Raw genomic sequence first — 21,974 nt, forward strand, 5'->3', positions numbered from 1 at the left:
ACATCTCGCAAACTTTGAGAGCTAATGAATCAAAATAAAAGCTGATGGAGTTTTGATGTCAAGGGCCAAATATTAGCACCAAATGTGGGTGGGTAGTGATTGGCATATTCTTAGGTTTGGTGTGGATGAATATTATGGGAGGGTAGGGCTGGATTAGAAATATGTAAAAATTAAAAAAAAAAATAATTCATACACACATTATTTCCGTGAATTTCATTGGTGGGGGAGGGATTGTTTGGATTTTTTTGACGGGGCTTATACTAGTTAGCCTTAATACTAATACTAATGGGGAATGCAATACTGTACATATTAACATGAGTAGAAAAGGGGGAATTCATCTATATGTACCTATGACAGATATCAGTGAACTATCCAATGGTGTATGCATTTGTTAACCTTAATGTAGATACTAATGAGAATCCAGCATTACTCATGCTTTAACTTTTATATAGTTACTTATAGTCAGGGAAACCAGAAATATAAGCATGTATTAACTTCAGTATGAATACTGACCTCCATTACCGCAGAAATAAAGTGCCTCAGCTTCCTTAAAACTGTTCAACAGTATGTTAACGTGTAGATGCGCTCATTCAGGTGGATTTATTTTGTTTTTATTTCTGAAAATACTGTTTTCGTCTTTTTTTTCTTACAGCTCAGAGTCTGGTCCCAGATGCAGTTCCCCTGTGGATACAGAAAGCTGCGACTCTGAGGGACCTCCCAAACAAAGTCATGAAAAGAGCTGTAAGTTGAAAAAACATTTCTGGTTCCTCTCATCTGTGCTTCCTGAGGACTCTGAGATCCTGTTTTCCTGGTGCCTGGGAATACCTAAAGGCTGACTGCAATCCAGTCTATTGGAGGGAGCTCTGAGCTATGAAACTTGCAGATCTACTGCCAAATCCAAGCTGTCTTTGAGCAGTTCATTTGCATTTGTTGGTTTTTTTTTTTTTAATTTTTCTTTGCTTTGCATTTGTCACAACCAGGGAACGGTAATGTGGTAACACCCCTGAGCAAAGAAACAGACTTATCTATAAGTGAGGGTTTTTTATAGGACTTCTGGTTGGATTTGCTTTCTCCCAGAGGACCTTAAGCCACACACATGCTGCTGCCACAACTGGAGTTTTTGATTGGGCTCTAGACCCTCAATTTAAATGCTGTCAAAAATGGAATAAATTATATATACTCAGACTGCAAATTTAGCAAACACCAGTTGCTATCAGATTTGATAAAGGTGACCATTTTCAAGTTAGAATCGAAATATGCAGGCTTGAAGTAAGTCAAAATAAGAACAAAACTATATGGAGTATTAAACAATGACAGTACATATACATTTCATGTTGTAATCACTGTAGATATTAAATTAGTTAAAAAAAAAACCTACTAGTTAACAATTCAGGTATATATACAGTAAAACTGTTACCCAATTAGCTCTGAAGATGAAGTTTAGAAGAAGTGTAGTACAGGTTATGAATTTTGAGAGCAAGCTAGTACAGAAATGCCCCTACTCGTTCAGTTCTCAGTTTCTGGTCAACATGTTTGACAATTAAACCTTCAAAGTATTTTTATTTTAATTTATTGTGGGTCAAATAGTTTTTTCAACTCTGTTCACTCACAGGATGATGTCCTTGAGACAGAGTGATCATCACACAAGCACATGGGAAAGTGGAAGAAAATACAAAGGGGCCAATATTACTGGAGTAGCAGCCTAGTATTAGAGCAGTAGGATGACAATCAGGGGAGCTAGGGTTCAAATCCCACTTCTTCCACTGATGTTCCTTGTGACTCTAGTCAAGTTGCTTCACACTTTTTTGCTTCAGGTACAAACTTAGGGGCTAATCTAATAAGCTGTGTGTTTCTAAATGCACTCTTTATAAAAAAAAAAGTTTAACTCCTAATGCCATAAGTTAGTGGTATGCTATTGCATTAGAAGTTTATATATATATATATATATAAGCATATTACCCCGAAAATGTGTTGCAGAAGACATGCTTAGTGTGCATGTTTTCTACATAGAAAGCATGTTTTGTGTGCACAAATTTTGTCTTCTGAGAATACAATCTGTCCACAAAACAGTTTTTATGTGCATAAAACAAGCTTTATGCACAGAAAACTTGATTTGTGAACAAATTGTTTTATGGCACATAAATTCTTAGTACAGGACTCCCCACATCAACTCCAGAGATTAACATTAGCCCAAGCAACTTTATTCCATCTCTGACCAGGAGTTACATTTCTAGCATTAAGAAACACTGCATTAAATTTACTCATCTTATTTCATCAGAAAATAATAATTAATGCCTTCATTATCATATTTAAATGGAGGAGCGCTAATTAGTACTCATGTTTTAACCACAGGTTTATGCACACTTTCTTTGCACCCTTGATACAATAGGAGTAGAATCTGTGCACATGAATTCATAGGTAAAACTGTGTGCACAGCCCAGCACATCTTATTACCTCCGGCCCATAGATTGTAAGCCCATCTGGAAACAGGGAAATACCCTACTGTACCTGATTGTAACTTGCCTTGAGCTGCCAATGAAAAACAAAAAAATGACAAATCGTTCTTTGTAAAGGTAGAAAATTCTAGTTGTCTTGAAATAGTCACAACTACCTTCTTTAGTATTGAAGGGAAAAAGCAGATTGATTGGGCATTTGTTAGCCTAGATCCTCCATTGACAAGCAGGATTATTTATTTATTTATTTATTTAGTTAGTTAGTTAGTTAGTCGTTTTTATATACCGAAGTTTAGCTAGATGCCTTCACTCCGGTTTACAATTGGAATAACGCAGTACAAGAGAAGAAATATAGAAACGCAATACTGTAAACTGGCAGAGCTGGTGGTTAACTAAGATGGAATAGAATAAGATGAGATCATAGTATAAATATATAACATGTCCTCATAGTATAAAAGGAGATGGTATAGTATAAACAGATATCAAACAAGGTAACATAATAAGATTAACTGTAACAATGTAACCTGAACACAGGTTGTTCAAGGAATGATTAAATCTGCCATAACCAGTAGGTGACTTCATCCAACACAGACCCAGCTCTCAGAGCTCAGACGTCTTTCTGAGCATGTGTGGGAATTCCATCCCTTGGCTACTGCCTTGTGAGCCCCTCAGTCTTTCTTTGTCCGAGCTGCCACACAGACGAGTTCCCTCCCTCACTTGATATTTTTGTTATTTATTTTTAATTTGCAAATTTTTCTTTTTGTGCTGCTGCCTCAGTAGCCCCTCAGAACTTTTAAGTTCTATCTTTAAAAGAAAAAAGTATATCAAAATGGAGACATGTAAATCGAAGAAACCCTCGGTTAGCAAGTTCAAGACCTGCGAGTGTAGGTGCAGTGTATCCATCACAAACACCCATGCCATCTGCTGCTTCAGTCCAGACAATGATGTACCTGGCTGTAGCAGAATGTTTCTGTGGGCATTCAGACCCACTGCTGGAAGATAGAAACCTGTGGAAGGTGGGATAGGTAAAGCTTCGAAGCCTTGGCGCAAGGATGGGCAGTATAGCTTCTCTGTAGTCTGTCTCCCCTTCTTTCCATAAATCTCTTAGAAAGTCTTCACCCATTGACGCTGTCTCACAGATCTGCAACAGGTGAGAGGTCGACATACTCGGCACTGATGCAGAGAAGCCTAAGGTCCTAAAACGAGCACCTAAGCAATGTGTAGGATCTTCTCTGGAGGTTGTCTCCTTTGATGCCAAAGGCAGCACCATAAGCTCAGGGCTCCACTGAAGCAGGCCCCAACTCAATGTCCAGAAGGCTGCCTTCAGTCTGCTCAATGAGGGGCTCTTCTGTGTAGCTGATGTTGTCCTCCATGATACGGAGAGCTTCCAAGGTACCAGGTAGCTTGTTCTTAGATGTTCGAACTTCAGCACTGTGCCGGGTACCTTCAGCAGCCTTGGCAAAGAATGCACCAACCAGGGTGCAGCCAGTTTTCTCAGCATAGAGAGCATTGGCATGGAGCATCTAATATTGAGAGAAAAGCAGCCATCAACAATTCAGATTATGGCCTTGGCAAGAAAAAGCTTTGCTGATGAATATGATTCTGTAAAGAATATGAGTATCCTGTAGCCTGTGGGTTACAGCCTGTTTTCCTCCCTCTTCTCTCTCTCTCCTTTTCTGTCTCTGGTGAGTAGCAGTGGTACTGAAAATTACCACTTATTTACCTTTATTTGCAATCTGAAAACACCAGGAAAGGACAACTATTTATCTCAGAATTAGACCATTATTCTCAGACATATCAGACTTGCTACTCAGAATAATACACACAACTTATTCCACTTAGGTAAAAAACTTATACTACAATTCTTAACACAGCATATACTAATAATGAATAAAGTTTAGCATTTATAGGTAAACTCAGAGCAATATATGTCAAAATAACCTTGACCTGCTTAGGATGTTATTAATAAACTTAGCTAACTATTCCCATAACTAAAGAAGGTTATTATCAGCCTCACCACTGTAGACTGCTGTGAGAAAACTGAAATTCAGGACACTGTTGTGATGGAGGCCCACATCGGTGGCTCCATTGCTGGCTGGGCCACAAGAACTTATCAGATCCCTGGAAAAGAAAAGACAAGTTCGCCTTGGGCTTTTTGGCAGCAGGTAGGAGACTTTCATGCAGTGACCTCCGGTATGCTGAAGTTTGTCCACTGGGCTGTAGGAAGGGGCCGAGAGTTATGGCTTGGGTGTCATGTTCTGGTGGTGTTAATGCATCATCTTCACTGCCACCGTCCTGAGCCTGTTTTATATGCTGTTTTTAAAAGTCAGGATATGTATATGCAAGTGCTCATGTATAGTCAAACAGGACCACAAAATGTTGTTTCTTCTTCACTTCAGACTGCTGGACCTTCCTCTGTGACATGACAGCTCCTGACCAAGGCACATTTATCTTGGGTCTTGTGACATCTTGACCAGGGAACTGATTTTGCTGTGTGCCAGAGTTCAACAATGAGCTGTTCTGTCTGAGAAGTCTGCCTTTCAGGATTGGTGTATCCTGTTTCCAGGTAGATCTGAACTCTGCTGCAGGTCTTGGAACTACCCTTACACATAGACACCTGATCTGCATTGTCTTAGGTCGGTGTTTACAGAGAGAAGTTGCTATTCTTCAGAGAGGCCCAGTTAAACAAGCAGATCAGATAATTTAGTCACGTCTTGCTATTCTGGCCAAAGTTCATCATCTACATATTTCTGCTAAATACAGGACAAGTGTCCATCTTAAAGTAAGGATTCATATTTTGCTGTATAATAGTGAAACTTCTGGTATCTCCTACAGTTTGTCCAAACTCCAGTCAGTGGGAATGCATTTGTGCAGCCAGTGCGGAGTGCGTCTTTGCTGTGTGTGTCCCAGGCCCAAGTGTCTGCTCCAACAAACTCCTCTTTGGTGCCCCCGGCTACTGCGGTTTCAAAAAAGGATGAGCCCATATAGGTATCAGAAGAGCATGCTTTCCTGTGTACTCCTGTACAAAAGGGCCCCTCAGGTGTCCAAGATGGTGAGGAATTTCTTTACCTCCTTGCTTCCTGAAGACCAGAGAGAAAATGATGGAATTTCTCCTGACCAGGATTGTACACAGTATTCAAGGTGCGGTCTCACCTTGGAGCGATACAGAGGCATTATGACATTTTCCGTTTTATTCATCATTCCTTTTCTAATAATTCCCAACATTCTGTTTGCTTTTTTGATTGCCGCAGCACACTGAACCGACGATTTCAATGTGTTATCCACTATGACGCCTAGATCTCTTTCTTGGGTGGTAGCACCTAATATGGAACCTAACATTGTGTAACTATAGCATGGGTTATTTTTCCCTATATGCATCACCTTGCACTTAACCACATTAAATTTCATCTGCGATATTGATGCCCAATTTTCCAGTCTCACCAGGTCTTCCTGCAATTTATCACAATCTGCTTGTGACTTAACTACTCTGAATAATTTTGTATCATCTGCAAATTTGATTATCTCACTCGTCGTATTTCTTTCCAGATCATTTATAAATATATTGAAAAGTAAGGGGCCAATACCGATCCCTGACGCACTCCACTGCCCACTCCCTTCCACTGAGAAAATTGTCCATTTAATCCTACTCTCTATTTCCTGTCTTTTAGCCAGTTTGCAATCCATGAAAGGACATCACCACCTATCCCATGACTTTTTACTTTTCCTAGAAGCCTCTCATGAGGAAATTTGTCAAACGCCTTTTATTAACTCCTTTAGAAAAGTGAAGCAGATTTGTGAGGCAAGACTTGCCTTAGGTAAAGCCATGCTGACTTTGTTCCATTAAACCATGTCTTTCTATATGTTCTGTGATTTTGATGTTTAGAACAATTTCCACTATTTTTCCTGGCACTGAAGTCAGGCTAACCGGTCTGTAGTTTCCCAGATTGCCCCTGGAGCCCTTTTTAAATATTGGGGTTACATTTGCTATCCTCCAGTCTTCAGGTATAATGGATGATTTTAATGATAAGTTACAAATTGCATGCTGTGGAGTCCCAGTGGATGCAAATCTCTCATGCATGTTCATTGTGGATATCCTGAAAACCTGACTGGGTAGTTGTGCTTTCAGGAAAGGGTTGGGAAGCACTGGTATGTCTCACATTTACTTCATGCTTGGATCTGAAATGGTTGAAGACTGAACTCTATTTATACTGTAACTCTTAAGGTGTTGCCTTGGATCTGAAAAACCTAACCCAAATGCCATATACAATCCACCACTGTGACCAATATCCAGTTCTCCTCAGTCTCCTTTAGCCTCTAACCCCTCCCCCCCCCATCCATCTCTCCCATCCCCTCCTACCTCCTCCCCCATGAATACCACCGTTGCATCGGCAGGGAACCCTTGAGGTAGAAGTGAAATTCCCCCCCATCATCCCTCCAACCTGAAATACTCATAACATATAACATCGGCTATATAGATTAGTATAAGCCTTCAGAATTCTCAAGCTCAAGGCATGTGGCAAGTGAATTCCCAAAACAGAACTGCTAATCCTGCCTGAAAAAGTCAGAAATGGCCATATTGGACCATTGAAAATAGCATGGGCAAAAGTATTCCAACGTCAAGCGTTATCTGTTCACTCCACGCCCTCTGGAAACCCGCTGTGCTCGTTGGATTTACGTCGCAGTCTGGATCACCCCACCCACTGCCATCGTGGGCGTTCTGCTCCTGCAAATTTTTGGACATCGATTCCAGCCTCTGGGAGAACCAGACCTGCACCCGCCAGAACTGAGGTTGCCTCTGACGCCATCTTGATGTAGTGTGTGCTGCCATCCTTGGTGAAAGCTAAGCCGGTCGGATACAGTCATCTATACCGCAGATTTTCCCGTCTGAGAAACGCAGTCACTGGTTGAAAGTCTCCCCTTTTTTGTAACGTAGCCGCCGCCAGATCCTTATATATAGCAATACTCTGTCCTTCCCAAGTGATGGTGCCCATCTTGCGAGCGTGCTGCATAATTGCATCTTTCATATAGCAGCTATGTATACAGGCGATAATGTCTCTGGGGGTGTTCATTCTTGTGGTTCGCAATGCTCTGTGTACTCGATCCAGTACAATTTCGCCCTCAAGAAATTCACGTTGATCAGACCATTCATTTAGCACTGCCCGGCAGATTTTTTGAGCTACCAGTTCCACATTTGCATATGCATGTGTTTCAGGTACTCCCCGAACTCTGTTGGCGCGCCTTGATCTGTTTTCAAGGTCTTCCATTTTAAGCAATATCTCTTCATTAGCTGTTTGCAAATCAGTAAGATCTTTGCGGATGTGTGAGACTTCCACAACTTGCCCCTCAACTGTTTTCCACATCTTCAACCCGCCGGCGATAATCCCCCAACTCGGAGCGGAACTCAGTCAACGCCTCCTGCATATCCGTTTTGATAGATTTTATATCTTTTTGAATTTCCATAAACCACTGCTTAAAGTCATCTTTAATTGGTTCCGACGTATTTCCCAGCCTTCCTACCTCCGTTCCAGCGTTGTCGGCATTTTTGCCCTCCGAATCTGGCTGCAGGGGCCCATCCGCCATTTCGTGGTCTCCCTGCCGGGTTCCTCGCTCAAGGCCACAAAACATGAACCTCCAGGTTCGTACGAAAAAGTTTTCAAATCCAGCGATTTCTTCCTAGTTGTCATTACAGTGGTATCCACCAACCTCTAACTCTCTCCAGAAGTAAAAATTAGCCCTGATTGCACCGATAAAGCTGAAATTAGGATGGATGGGAGAAGAGCTATCATCTTATGCAACCATGCTATAGGGATGACTTCACTTCCCCCCCTTCTTTTAGCTCTTTCACATGCATGACCTTCAGTGGGTCCTCGAGGATTAGTGGGATCAATTGTTTCAACCTCTGACTCATCAGCTATCCATGTCTCCTAAGATGTGGACATCTCTAAAGAGGGGATGAAGCTAGAGGTTCTTGCCCTAGAATTTCCATTGAGAATCCCAGTACATCAAGTTATGCTGTCTACCAATGCTTCTACCAGAGTTTGGGGAGCGCACACTGGTGCTTCATGGACCCAAGAGTGTGGTCCAGAGTGGAAAGTCATTTACAGATCAACCTGCTGGAGTTATGGGCCATTTGATTTGCTTTAAGAGCATTCTCCCACGTGCTTTTGGATAAGAGTCTTGTGCAATCAAATAGTCATGTTTTACATATATGAGCAAAGAGGCACAGGCTCATATACCCTCTGTAAAAAAGGTCCTATGGATCTGGTCGTGGTCCTGTCATCACAGCTTTATATTCAGGTGGCTTATCTCCCTAGCATCCAAAATATGCTTGTGAACTGGCCCAGCAGACTCCTTCAGCTGTACGAATAGTTATTAGATCAGAGGGTCACAGACAACCTGTTCTCCATTGGAGAAACCCATTTAGAAAGTAGAGTATCTCCTTCCTCCAGTGGGGGGAAGGGATCAGTCCTTCCTCCCAGAATGACTCCATATCACCAAAGAGTGATGGGCCCTGAAAATTGTGGCATATGGCTACTACTTGTGTTTCTCTCATCCTTCTCTGGCCCAATTATCTTCAGTCTTTATCTTCGACCCTTCTTAGCTCACTTAACTGCATCTGGAAGGAGTCATTTCTTCAGCTGAAGGCAGTCAACCTGATCCCTCCTCAGGAGTGAGGCTAGGGATTTTAATCCAAGTATTGCCTGATCCAACAAGAAGTCAGGGGGATTAAGACCTATACTGGACTTGCAGAGAATGGAGTTTGGTTTATTTCTACTGACATTTGTGGGTACATCATATCGGTTTACAGGGAACTAAGAGAAATACAGTGAACAGAGGAGGGAGGGGAGCAGCAACGATGAGTGGGATTAACAAGGCAAAAGGCATAACGAGTAGATAGTTCAATGGATGCAAATAACATGAAATATAAAATTATCTAATGGAGGTAGAATAATAATAAACATAATAATAACATAATAGAAGTTAACTTAATGATAACAAAATAATTAACATAATAATAACATGGTGGAGTGATCGAAAGGAGGAGCTGGAAGACCTATGCTGGGAATGCCTCCTTAAAGAGCCAGGTCTTTAGCTTTTTCCTAAATTTGTACTGGCAGGGCTCAGTGCGGAGTTCAGTGCAGATATATTTCATGCGTATTCACTGAAGACATCCTGAAAAATTGATCTGTTTGTGGCCCTCCAGGACCAAAGTTGCCTATCCCATCAAGTTAGTTATGTGACTTCTGTTGCTCCTCTCAGGACCGCTTCTGTTGAAGACAAAGCTGCTACTTGGTCCTGTGTTCACACCTTCATGTCCCACTTCTGTCTGGGCAGCATGTCCAGAGGAGACAGTAACTATGGACAAACAGTTCTGCACAGCCTGTTCACCTGTAGTCTACTCTCCACCAGGTGGGGTTAGGTTGTCCTTAGTAAGTGCTACCCCTGTACAACCCTCAGTTTGGGACTCTCTACGTGTAATAGCTAATTCTTGCCCGAGGAAAGCAAGTTTGCTTACCTATAAACAGGATTCTCCATTAACAGGAGGATGAATTACAATTTTTAATACCCACCTGCCTCCCTGGCAAGCAGACTACTTAGCTGAAACTGAAGCTTAAGCTCTAGCTCTGGAAGAGACTGAGGGCTCACTAATTAGTTTTCACACACAGGAACTCTCATGCATGCTCAGTAAAGTACTGAACTCTAAGAACTAGTCTGAGTTGGTGCCAACTGATGTCACTAATGCGTAATGGCTAATTCATCCTACTATCTAAGGAGAACCCTGTTTACAAGTAAACAGAGTTGCTTTTTTTTCATAACAAAGTTGTTGTTCTCACTTATCACTTTTGGAAGATATTTAGGATATCTGCCTTTCAGACAATCAGTCTTGCAGCCTACATTTTTCCCAAACATGCGCACAAAGGGGAATGGACTCTTCTCTTCTTCAACTGTAAGAGAGCCCTAAAATATTTCTTCAAGAAGACTCAACCTCACCGTCACGCTTCTCTGATTCCCAACAGGTTAAGAAGAGCAGTAGCCAAATTAGTTCTATTTAATTGGCTGATGAGTTGTATAGTACATGGCTATGTTCTGGCCGAATCACAGTTTATGGAGTCTGATATGGGTGATGGTGACTTCAGTGGCTCATCTGAGGGCCACTTCCATTGAAGATACCTGCAAAGCTGCTACTAGGTCATCCGTTTATATCTTCATGACCCACTACTGTCTGGATAGTATGTCCTGAAGAGATTGTTCTTTTGGGCAAGCAGTTCTTCACAATATGTTCATCTAATAGTCCACTTACCACTTGGGGGTTCTGAGTTGTCTGTTAGTTGCTTTCTCCACAAGGCAACCCTCTACTTGAGATTCCCCACTGGTAATGTCTGATTTAATCTTGCTTGTCGATAGAAAGCAAATTTGCTTTCCTGTAGCAGTGGTTTTCCAAAGACGGGATAAATCACCTGGATGTATATTACCCACCTACCTCCCTGGAGCGTCAGATACTCATGTTATGCTTAAGCTCTGCAAGAAATTGAGGAGCTCACATGGCAGTAATTGTGCATAGGAACTCCTGTGCATGCTCTGAAAGTTGGGTCCGTGTCGGCACCATTGAATGATGTCACCCACTGGTTATGTCTGATTTATCCTAGTGTCCATGGAGAACCCCCATTACAGGTAAGCAGCTTTGCTTCACCCAGTAATTATGCTATGCCTATTGGGTCTCCTGTTGAGGTTTGCAGCAGATGTTATCGCCCAGATAGTGCCCCTTCCTCTTGATATATGTATTCCAAGTGTTGCTGATATCCTGATTTCTTTCCCCTCTTCCTTACAGCCAGTACAGCCTCGCCTTGTGTTTGGAACGTGTGCGTAGCAAGAAAGGCCCCCCTGGTGGCATCAGATAGCAGTTCCTCTGGTGGCTCCGACAGTGAGGATGAAGGAGAGAAAACTGACATTGTTACGGAAACCATCAGTACGGGTGCAGGCCATGAAACTATCAAACTCACCATGGATGCCAAGAATGAGAAAGCGGTTTTTACCAGGTGCGAAAGGAATAATCAGAGGGAGGGGTAAGAGATACTGGGACTAGACAGACCTGTCTGTCAGCTGTGTGCCTTGGGATGAAGCAAACCTGGAAATTGAACCCAAGAGAGAGAGATGGGAGCAGGGCTGAGAGTAGAACTCAAAGGATAGTTGAAGAGAAAGACTTGGAAGCAGGATTCAAGGAAAGAAGAGAGATATGGATATAGGGCTATAAGGGAAAGAAGAGAGACAGACATGAGAGCAGGACTTGGAAAAGAAAGGCAGACATGGAGTGGAGCTGAAGAAGAAAGCCTAATTCCATTGCACCCTTTCTTACAGCCTCTTACCTGCTTGTAGGTACCATCCTCTCACTGCACTTCACCATTCCCTCCCATCTTGCTCTGCATGCAGCCTCCTCTAGCTTTCGCCTCTTTCACATGACAGTTTCTTGTTCACTGTTAGGTTCCTGTCATGCATCTTCCTCTTACTATTTTTTGCCTCCCTCACACAAACCCTCATCTCACTTCTTACCTCCCTCCATCTCATACCAGACTTATGCTCGCTCTTACCTTCCTTATGAGGCTGCCCACATTGATAACAAAAGAACCAAAGTTGGAATTAAGTGTCCCCAGAAGAGCTATCTTAAAGCTGTCTGAATGATAGCTGTTTACTGGAACTGGGACAGGTGAACTAGAAGTGCTGGTGGTAGTATTCCCTAGGGATAGTATTCCTGCAATTTTTGGGCATCATTTTACTTTCAAATAAAGGTGGTAGAATAGCTTAATAACTTGACACTCTGTTACTGGTAGAGTGTTCCCCTGCTCTATCTTTCACATACATAATTACAGTAGTCTATAATGTTGTCACTACAAATAAAACTGCCTTGCAGTTGCAGCTATTTTATATTTTTCATTTTTTCTTAGTCAAAATGTCATGAGTTGTGCAGCAGTTTGTTCCCCATTGATGCTTCAGCATAAATCAGACTTGCACTGTGGATGAGCACATATCAGTCCTTAGCGTTTCTCCCTGAACAACCAGCTGCAAAGGCTTTTAACATGCACTACAACTTTTCCTGTGTGCAAGATGAGAAGGGCCTCTGATTTGTGTTTACAACCATTAAATCTCAGTTGGAATGTAAACAATTAAATCATAATATGGGTAGTGAAGAGTCAGCACGCAGCATTTTCTAACCTTTCGTCATTCAGAACCTAGAAACAGAATTTGATGGCCGTTCAGGACTATAGGGCATATCTGTTCTGCCCAATTGACTTTGTGGAGTTGTGGAATGGCTTAGATCTGCAGATAGGTATTAAAGAATTGCAAAGTCTTGAATAGTCAAGACAATTATTAAGAAGTGGATGTATGGCACTGCCAAGACCCTGCCTAAATCCTAAAAGAAGAAGAAGACTGATCAGGGAGGCAACCAAGAAGTCAGTGGCATGGAAGCCTGTAGCTCTGGTCAAAGTGTGCATGTGAGATTATGAAGAGGAAGTAGATAAGTAGATTGAATGATATAAATTATACACTATAAAAATCTAATACGACATAAAATAAATATAGGCTATAATATGAATAAAATATAAAAATAGTAATTAAGTTGTTAAAAGTAAAAATACAATAATAAAAAGGCACACAAAATAGAAATGTTTAGTTTTAATATAAGAAATATGGTCCTTAAATCACAAAAAACCCATATGTATCATAGTTTACATATGTAACATAATCAGAGACCCAACATGGCCATATTTTGGCTTGCCGTCTGCATCAGGGATGCAACCAGATAATGTATGAACTTTGTGATGTTCTTTAAAAAGTGCCTTATATGTTCAGAGAGGAGGAGGATAAAATAAAGACAGCTTCCTGTGTTTCATAGACAAGTCTCTCATGAGAGGTTAGAGGCAATCGCATTTCCTTTTCGTAGGAAAGTGGCAGCAGTGCGCCAGAAGTTGGACATTGGTGTATTAGCAGCAGCTGCTTCTGTATAGGGTCATGCAGTCACGCTTTGGCCTCTCTTCAGATACATAGGCCTAAATTCAGTCTTTAACAGCAAACAGAAAGTATAGGCATACACACTCAACATGGGGACAGAGCGTGGCTGCATGCCCCTGTACAGAGGCAGCTGAGAACACACTAATGTCCAACATTTGGGACCCCTAAGACAAGGGAATGATTACCTCTAACATCACATGTGAGGCTGGTCTGTGAAACACGGGTCCACAGATTACCAAAACAGGAAGGTATTTTTTATTTTATTTTCCTGCACTTTTAAACATCTAAACTGCTGTTCATACTTTATCTGGCTGTATCCGTGATGCAGGCAGCAAGCCTAAACTTGGCTATGTTGGGCCTTTGAATATGTTATGCATATGAGTCTTTTAATATGAGACATGTTTGTTTTTTGTGCTTTAAGGACCATATTAAATTGTATTTATAATTTATATTTTATATTTTGTGTGCCTTTTTATTATAACATTTTTACTTCAATTAATTAATTAATTTGTTACATTTATAATCCACAACATTCAAACCCATTGATCTGTGTGGCTTACAACATTAAACATTCATAATCTTTTCTCATATCACAAACAAACAATTTTTAAGATAATTTAAAATTATACTGCTTGTGCTTGTTTAAAAAATTTTTTTTTTAAGATTTCCTAAAAAATGTAAATCCTCATTTTCCTCAAATCATTAGTAATTTTATTCCACATCTTTGGTCCTCTTATGGAAAGGCTCTATTTTGCGTTCCCTGTACGTACCAGGATCAGTCCAGGACACCTGGGTTGTGACTCCGCACCAGTAGATGGAGACAGACTAAAACTTGTGGGCGGAGCATATATGCCCCTGTGCCAGTCACAGCCCCTCAGTCTTACTCTGTCTCCAGTAGGTGGTGCAGGTCAGGTCACAGCTCCTTCCTGCCCTGGTTCTGGTACTCCGTCAGGGTCGGTTCTTTCTTTTCTTGGTTTTAGGCCAGTTTTAGTGTGTTTAATTGGGATTTTGATTTTTGTTAAATTGTCCCTGAGGTCCTGTCCGCCCTGTCTCCCAGGGGGGTTGTGAGGTCCTGAGGGGACTACCCCCCCCTGGTTGAGGCCGCTGCTAGGGTCGAGGACCCGGCTTTCCCAGTAGCAGCGTCAGGGGTGACACCGGGGAGCCCGGTTCACTCACCCCTGCTGGACTAGGGCTCCAGGACCGTGGACAGCGACAAGCGTTGTTTGTAAAAAAAAAAAAAAAAAAAAAAAAAATGTTTTACTTTTGTTTTCGGTTCTCTCTGGCTTCAGCTCTCTGCTGCTTTGCGTCGCCGCTCCGTGGGGTCTCCGGGGGGGGGCGCCGCTGGCAGGGGGGAGGCCGGGGGGGGGGCCGGTTTCGCTAAATTTAATTTTTCTCCCGTTGCGCTCTTCGCCGCGGCTCGTCGGCATGCCTCGTGGCTCGGCCTGTAGGGCCTGCGGCTCGGCGCGCGCGCGGCTTTAGCGCGGTACTCTGTGTGCGGCCTGCTTCCCGGGCAGAGAGGGGTCATCCGAGGCACCTCGGGGGGCTCGATCCCGCAGTGCACGATCGCCGCCGCGCAGGGGGGGGGCTCGGCAGAGCGGCCCCAAGACTTTTTCCCACTGAGCGCGGGAGTGGCGGCCATTTTGGCCTCGGACCGTGAAATGGCGCGGGAAACGACAGGAGCCTCGGGCCTGCCTCCAGCGCTTTCTCCTCAGCAGATTGATACAGGGGGGGTCCCCTCGGGGGACCCTTGGTCCCCGGGGGTTTCAGAGAATGATTCTTCAGCCTCGGGGTCCTGTTCGGAGGATTTGGCGCTGTTGTTGCGCAAAGTCCTAAAGTGTAAGCGCAGTAAGCGCGGCCGGGGGGGACCCCGCAAGGCCCCCCCCAGGGAAGACGTCATGCAATCCTAAGGGCGCTGCGGAGGGGTCCCAGGGCCCTTCCCAAAGTACGCGGCTTCCTCGTGGCGTCCCACGGGAAGCCGATTCCCCCCCTGGGGTGGACTCTGATTCCCCAGAGAAGCCCCTGAAAGGGGCCGACGGAGATGGGACGGACGAATCCGCTCAGCCAGGCGCCGGAAAGGGATCCCAAGCAGTGGAAGGTGATGATCCCAAGGTGGTCCGGCTCTTCTGCAGGGAGGAACTGCCACCCTTAATTCCGGCCATTCTCCAGGAGCTGGGAATAGAAGCTCCTCCGGTGGTAGTCCGTCAGGAAGCAAACATGGATCCGGTCCTGTTAGGTCTCTCGGGTCCGGCAGTGGCTTTCCCGTTTCATTTCTCCTCGACGAATATTCTGTCCCGGGAATGGGACACCCCGGAGTTAGGTCTGAAGGTCAGTAAGGCCATGGACAAGCTGTACCCGCTTCCGGAGGATGCGCTGGACCTTCTCATATTCCCCAAGGTGGACTCAGCGGTCTCCGCGGTAACAAAGAGATCTACCATTCCGGTCACGGACGCGGCAGCTCTCAAGGACCTTCAGGACAGGAAGCTGGAAGTGCAGCTCAAGAAGATTTCGAGGTTTCCGCGCTGGGAGTGCAGGCCGCCATCTGCACGAATTTCGCTATGCGGGCCAGTCTGCGCTGGGCCCAGGTTCTTCAAGCCAATGTGGATTTATCCGCAGACGAGGCAGCGCAGGCAGATCGTTTGGAAGCTGCAATAGCATATGGCGCGGATGCGCTGCACGATTTGCTGCTCACGTCGGCTAGGTCCATGGTAGCGGCTGTCTCGGCACGCCGATTTTTGTGGTTGCGCAACTGGGCGGCGGATGGTTCTTCCAAGGCTCATTTCAGGGCACTACCATTCAAGGGAATTTGCTGTTTGGCAAGGAATTGGACGAGTTAATGTTTCCCGGGGGGAAAACAGGGCCTTCTAGCTTCCCGAGGATAGATCCTGGGCGAGGTCCTCGTTTTTCGGCCAGATCTCGTTTTCGGGGTCCCAGGAGGTCGCGTCCTCAAAGGTCGTCCGGGCGCTCGTATAGGTCTTCCTCCTCCCGTACTCCGCAGTGGCAGCAACAGTCTCTTCGAGGTAGGCGCTTCGGTAGACAAGGAGGTGCTCTGGCAATCACGGCGCCCAAGTCTTCGCAATGAAAGGGGGTCGGCCCATCTCTCGCCGCAGCCTCGGCATGCCGTTCCCAACGGCGGGGCACGGTTGATGTCATTACGAGAGATGGGCCGGTGTAACGTCGGACCAGTGGGTCCTCACGGTCATAGGGCTCGGCTACGCGTTAGATTTTGCTCATACCCCAGCGGCCAAGTTCCTTGTCTCGCCTTGCAAAGCTCCCGAGAAGAAGGCGGCGGTGCTCGACACCATCCAACGCTTAGAAGGTTTGGAAGCTATTTCCCCAGTCCCGGTCAGCCAACACGGCAAGGGCCGTTGCTCCATCTACTGCATCGTCCCAAGGAAAGACGGCACGTCCAGACCCATTCTGGATCTCAAGGGGTGAACCGATGCCTTCGGGTTCCTCACTTCAAAATGGAGGCGATTCGTTCAGTCATCGCTGCGGTAAGGCCCGGCGAGTTCCTAGCCTCCCGGGATCTCACGGAGGCATATCTTCACATAGGCATTCTTCCATCGTTCCAACACTTCCTCAGGTTCTGCGTTCTAGGGCGGCATTACCAGTTCCGAGCGCTCCCGTTCGGGCTCGCGACGGCCCCACGTACATTCTCGAAGGTGATGGTCGTGGTGGCGGCGCAGCTGCGCCGAGAAGGTCTCCTGGTCCATCCTTACCCGGACGATTGGTTGATTCGGGCAAAGTCCGAGGATCAGTGTCGGATGGCGGTAGCCAGGGTCCTCCACCTTCTGCAGTCCCTAGGATGGGTGGTCAACTACAGCAAGAGTCATCTGACACCCGCGCGGACCTTGGAATATCTGGGAGCTCTTTCGACACGAAGCAGGGCAAGGTGTTCCTGTCACACGAACGGAGGTGCAAACTGCAAGCTCAAGTATGTCGCTTATTGTCTCTCCGCCAACCGCGGGTCTGCGACTACCTTACGGTTCTAGGGTCTATGGCTTCAACGCTGGCACTGGTTCCCGGGGCATTCGCTCATCTGCGTCCATTACAGTCATCCTTACTATCCCGCTGGAAGCCGGTCTCGGAGGAATTCCATCTACCGCTTCAACTCAAGGGACACGCGAGGTCCATCTACCGCTTCCACTCAAGGGACACGCGAGGTCCAGCCTGCTGGTACATCCCAGGTGTCCTGGTGGCTGGATCCCAAGCATCTGTCATCCGGGGTCTCTCTTCAGGTGCCCAACTGGACAGTGGTGACCACAGATGCCAGCCTCTTCGGTTGGGGAGCGGTCTGCCTGGGGAGCTCGGTCCAAGGCCTATGGTCCGTGTCGCAAGCCCAGTGGTCTATCAATCGCCTAGAGACCAGAGTGGTCCGTCTGGCCCTGCAAGCCTTCCTGCCGTTGCGGCGGGGGAAGGCAGTTCGAGTGTTGCGACCACAAGGGCATACATCAACCGCCAGGGCGGGACAAGGAGCCCCCAGGTGGCGGAGGAGGCTCAGCGCTTGATGGCCTGGTCGGAGCTACATCTCAGCAACATAGCAGCGTCTCACATTGTGGGAGTCGACAACGTGCAGACGGAGTTTCTCAGCCGTCATCGTCTGGATCCCGGAGAGTGGGAGTTGGGGGACGAAGCTTTCTGCTCATTTGCAAAACGTGGGGGGTTCCCCACATGGATCTGATGGCCACGTGGCACAACGCGAAGGCCCCACGATTTTACAGTCAATGTCGAGAACGGGGGGCAGAAGGCGTCGATGCGTTGGTGCTTCCCTGGCCGACGGATGTGCTGCTCTACGTGTTTCCCCCGTGGCCGATGATCGGCATGATTCTACGGCGCATAGAATTGCACCCGGCCAAGGTAGTCTTGGTGGCACCGGAGTGGCCGCGCCGGCCGTGGTTCGCAGACCTCGCCCAGCTGGCGGTAACGGTGCCCCTTCGGTTTCACGGAATGGCGGGCCTGCTCCTTCAGGGCCCCGTCTGGCATATGTCCGTGTCTGGGTGGTCTTTGAGGACTGGTGCGTGCAGCGTGGGGTGGTCTCCACTTCGGCTTCCGTCTCCGACATTCTGGCGTTCCTCTAGGCTGGTCTGGCCATAGGCCTGGCGTGCAGTTCCCTTGGCGTGCAGTTCCCTTCGGGTTCAAGTGGCAGCGCTCGGTTGTTTGCGGGGTACGGTCCGTGGTACGTCCCTAGCGCTCCACCCGGACATTGCTCGCTTCCTCCGGGGTGCCAAACGCCTTCGTCCTCCCTTGCGTCTTCCTTGTCCGGCTTGGAACCTCAACTGGGTTCTCTCCTCCCTATGCACGGCGCCTATTGAGCTTTTGAAACGCGCGACTCTTAAGGATCTTACTCTTAAGACGGCGTTCTTGGTAGCGATCGCCTCAGCACGGCGTGTTTCCGAGTTGCAGGCCCGGTCCTGTAGTGAACCCCTTTTGCGTATTTCCGATTCCGGAGTTTCTTTGCGCACAGTTCCTTCCTTCCTACCGAAAGTGGTGTCATCTTTTCATATGAATCAATCGGTGGAACTGCCCGCTTTGGCGGGCGGGGAGTTCTCTGTTCCGGAAGCGAGAGAATTGCGGAAGCTTGACGTGCGGAGGTCCCTCCTCCGATATCTGGAGGTCAGTAATCCTTTTCGGGTCACGGATCATCTGTTTGTCCTGTTCTCTGGTCCTAAGAAAGTGGTGCGGGGAAAACCGCTTCCCGTGGGCCTGAGGGCTCGCTCGACTCGTGCGCAGGCGGCATCTTGAGCGGAGGCTTCTCTGGTATCGCCTCAAGAGATTTGCGGGGCGGCTACCTGGAAGTCGTTACATACCTTTATCAGGCATTACCGGTTGGATGTCCGGGCTACCGATCCCGGGGGATTTGGAGAGAGGGTACTCCGAGCGGGACTCTCTGCTTCCCACCCTCGGTAATTTAGCTCTGGTACATCCCAGGTGTCCTGGACTGATCCTGGTACGTACAGGGAAAGGAAAATTAGTTTCTTACCTGATAATTTTCGTTCCTGTAGTACCAAGGATCAGTCCAGGATCCCGCCCGCAGTGCTGCGCTGAAGTAATGGAGAGTCCGCTCTTTGTTCTGAATTATTTTGTTCCGCTTGTTTAACTCTCTCGGTTGGAGAGTCTGTTTCCAGGAGGGGTGTTTCCCCGTTCTCTTAGCGGTTTCTAGCTAGTTTAGTTCTCTGGTTGTGTTCTACTTTGACATTACGTATGACTGAGGGGCTGTGACTGGCACAGGGGCATATATGCTCCGCCCACAAGTTTTAGTCTGTCTCCATCTACTGGTGCGGAGTCACAACCCAGGTGTCCTGGACTGATCCTTGGTACTACAGGAACGAAAATTATCAGGTAAGAAACTAATTTTCCTTTTCCTGGTAATTATAATCCTTAAAATTTGGTTCCTTTAAAAGATTTTGCTCCATCGAGCGTAAAATACAAGTGTTACTATAAGGTTGGACTAACTTTGACAATGAATAATATTCAGTATGCAATGCTTTAAACAACAATACCATCATTTTAAAATGTATTCTCTCATTCACCGGCAACCAGTGTAAATTATGCAAAATTGGGGTTATATGCTCAAGGGGGTGCGATCCCATAATCACTCTTACTGCCCTGTTCATAACTAAATGTTACTATTTTTTTTAATATTTATTTTACATTTTTTTACAATCACATCATGCTGGTTTACAGTTAACACCCCTTGTTAACTGTAAACCAGCATGATGTGATTGTATCATGAATGCCGGTATAGAAAAACTCTAAATAAAATAAATATATTATATAAAATAAATATAAAATTCTAGATTTTTATTTTTATATTGTATAATTTATATCATTCAATCTACTTAGTGCCCTCTTTATACCTCTCATACTTGTACCAGTAGCTCTGATGTGATTATATTTGTGGTCATTTGCCTCTTTTTTTTTTTTTTTCCCCCCTCTTTTCCAAACTGTACATTTGACAACAATATCCCAAGCACTCTACAAATCTAGCCTTTAGGGTAGGGTGGCAAAAAACCATGCCATGGCTCAATAAATCCCACTTTGAATCCCATTTGAAGTATAGAGAGAAACACTCAGGATATTGTAGGCATGTGGTAAAAAGTTTTGTGGTCTGATGAAACTAAACTGGAACTTTTTGGCTTGATGCAAAATGAGTGGTTTGGTGCAAACCCCACACACCACATCACCCAGAGAACACTGTCCCTGCTGTGAAGCGTGGTGTGGCAGCTTCACGTTACGGGGATTGTTTCTCACCTGTTCAGATAGAAGGGACAGTGGGTGGAGGAATGTATAGAAAAGGCCTTGAGGTAAGCCTATTGCCCTCGGCAAGAAGCACACAGCCAAACTACACTGGAGTGGCTAAGGAGCAAGTAGGCAGAGCCCCAACCTCAATCTGGTCAATAAATCTGTGGCATGACTTGAAGATTGTTGTCCTTCAACCCCCCTGAGGAACTTGGCATTGTTTGAACAGTTTTATAAAGAATGATGATTTAATACTGACAAATCTAGGTGTGCAAAGTTGGTGGAGGCCTATCCCAACAAACTCACACTTGTAATTGCTGCCAAAGGAGCGTAGACCAAATACTGACTCTCAGGGGTGCAGACTTACCCACTCATTGGTTTCCAGTTTTGGTCTTTGGATGTATAATTTGTCCTCCAGTAAAGCATTTTTTGCCCTAAAGTATGATGTGTGGATGAGTAGAAGAAAATTTATTTAAATTTGTGCAAGTCTGATACACATTGACACAAGAAAATGTGCCTCTGGACTACCTCTGCTCTTTCTGTATCCTTTCCTAGATACAGACCCCAGAATAAAACACAGTAGTCCAGGTGAGATTTTACCAGTGACCCACAGAAAGGCATTATCACCTTTTTTATCTACTAATTATGCCTCTCCTGGGGCATCATAGCATTTCAGTGGCTCTGGTCACCCCTTTATGCACTGTTTTGCTACCTTGATATCACCTCAGGTCTCTCTCCTGATTAACATCCTTCCCTTCCCCTCAGCCACTGATGTAACTCACAGGAAACGTGTGGTATATAGACTCAGGAGAGACCACCCAGTGGTGGTATAATGTTTTTATAACCCTGGTACATAAAGCCCAAAATTAGAACCTATGGTATGCCAACTCCACACAGAAACGTCTTTTCATACCCAGCTCTTAAAATGAACAGGAGTTTTCTCACCTAAACCAGTCTCTTCTCCACTTTGGCTAGAAGTGAAGGGAACAAGATGCTGGTGTCGGTCAGTAGTTGCTTGCTGTTGGTGGTGGTGCTGCTGCTGCTGCTGCTATACTGTGTGCTGTTTCACACACACATTATTATAGCCCTTTATTTCACAGGCTGCACTGTGTCCCTGGCCACAGTTTTTATCTCATCTTTCTTATTGGCAGTAGAGATTCATTAATCCATGCTTGGCTAAGTTGTTCCATTAACAGGATATCTCTTGTAGAACAGGGAAGAGATGTCTATGCAGGTGTATTTGGGAGACCATCTCTCTTACTGGAGAATACACAA

The 21,974-nt window shown here is 45.5% G+C and overlaps 1 protein-coding gene across 5 annotated transcripts in view; it reads left to right on the top strand.

Moving 5' to 3' along the window:
• The window catches only part of PPP6R2 (protein phosphatase 6 regulatory subunit 2), a 399,948-nt gene that overhangs the window by 329,694 nt on the left and 48,280 nt on the right, over positions 1-21,974 (top strand). For all 5 annotated transcript variants that reach the window (XM_029615590.1, XM_029615589.1, XM_029615591.1 and 2 more), the window contains exons 21-22: positions 653-741; positions 11,284-11,491. In XM_029615590.1, the coding sequence (XP_029471450.1) occupies positions 653-741; positions 11,284-11,491 (297 nt within the window). The remainder of the gene's footprint in view (positions 1-652; positions 742-11,283; positions 11,492-21,974) is intronic.

The sequence above is a fragment of the Rhinatrema bivittatum genome, chromosome 9 (assembly GCF_901001135.1).
Source record: "Rhinatrema bivittatum chromosome 9, aRhiBiv1.1, whole genome shotgun sequence".
Taxonomy (NCBI): Eukaryota; Metazoa; Chordata; class Amphibia; order Gymnophiona; family Rhinatrematidae; genus Rhinatrema; species Rhinatrema bivittatum.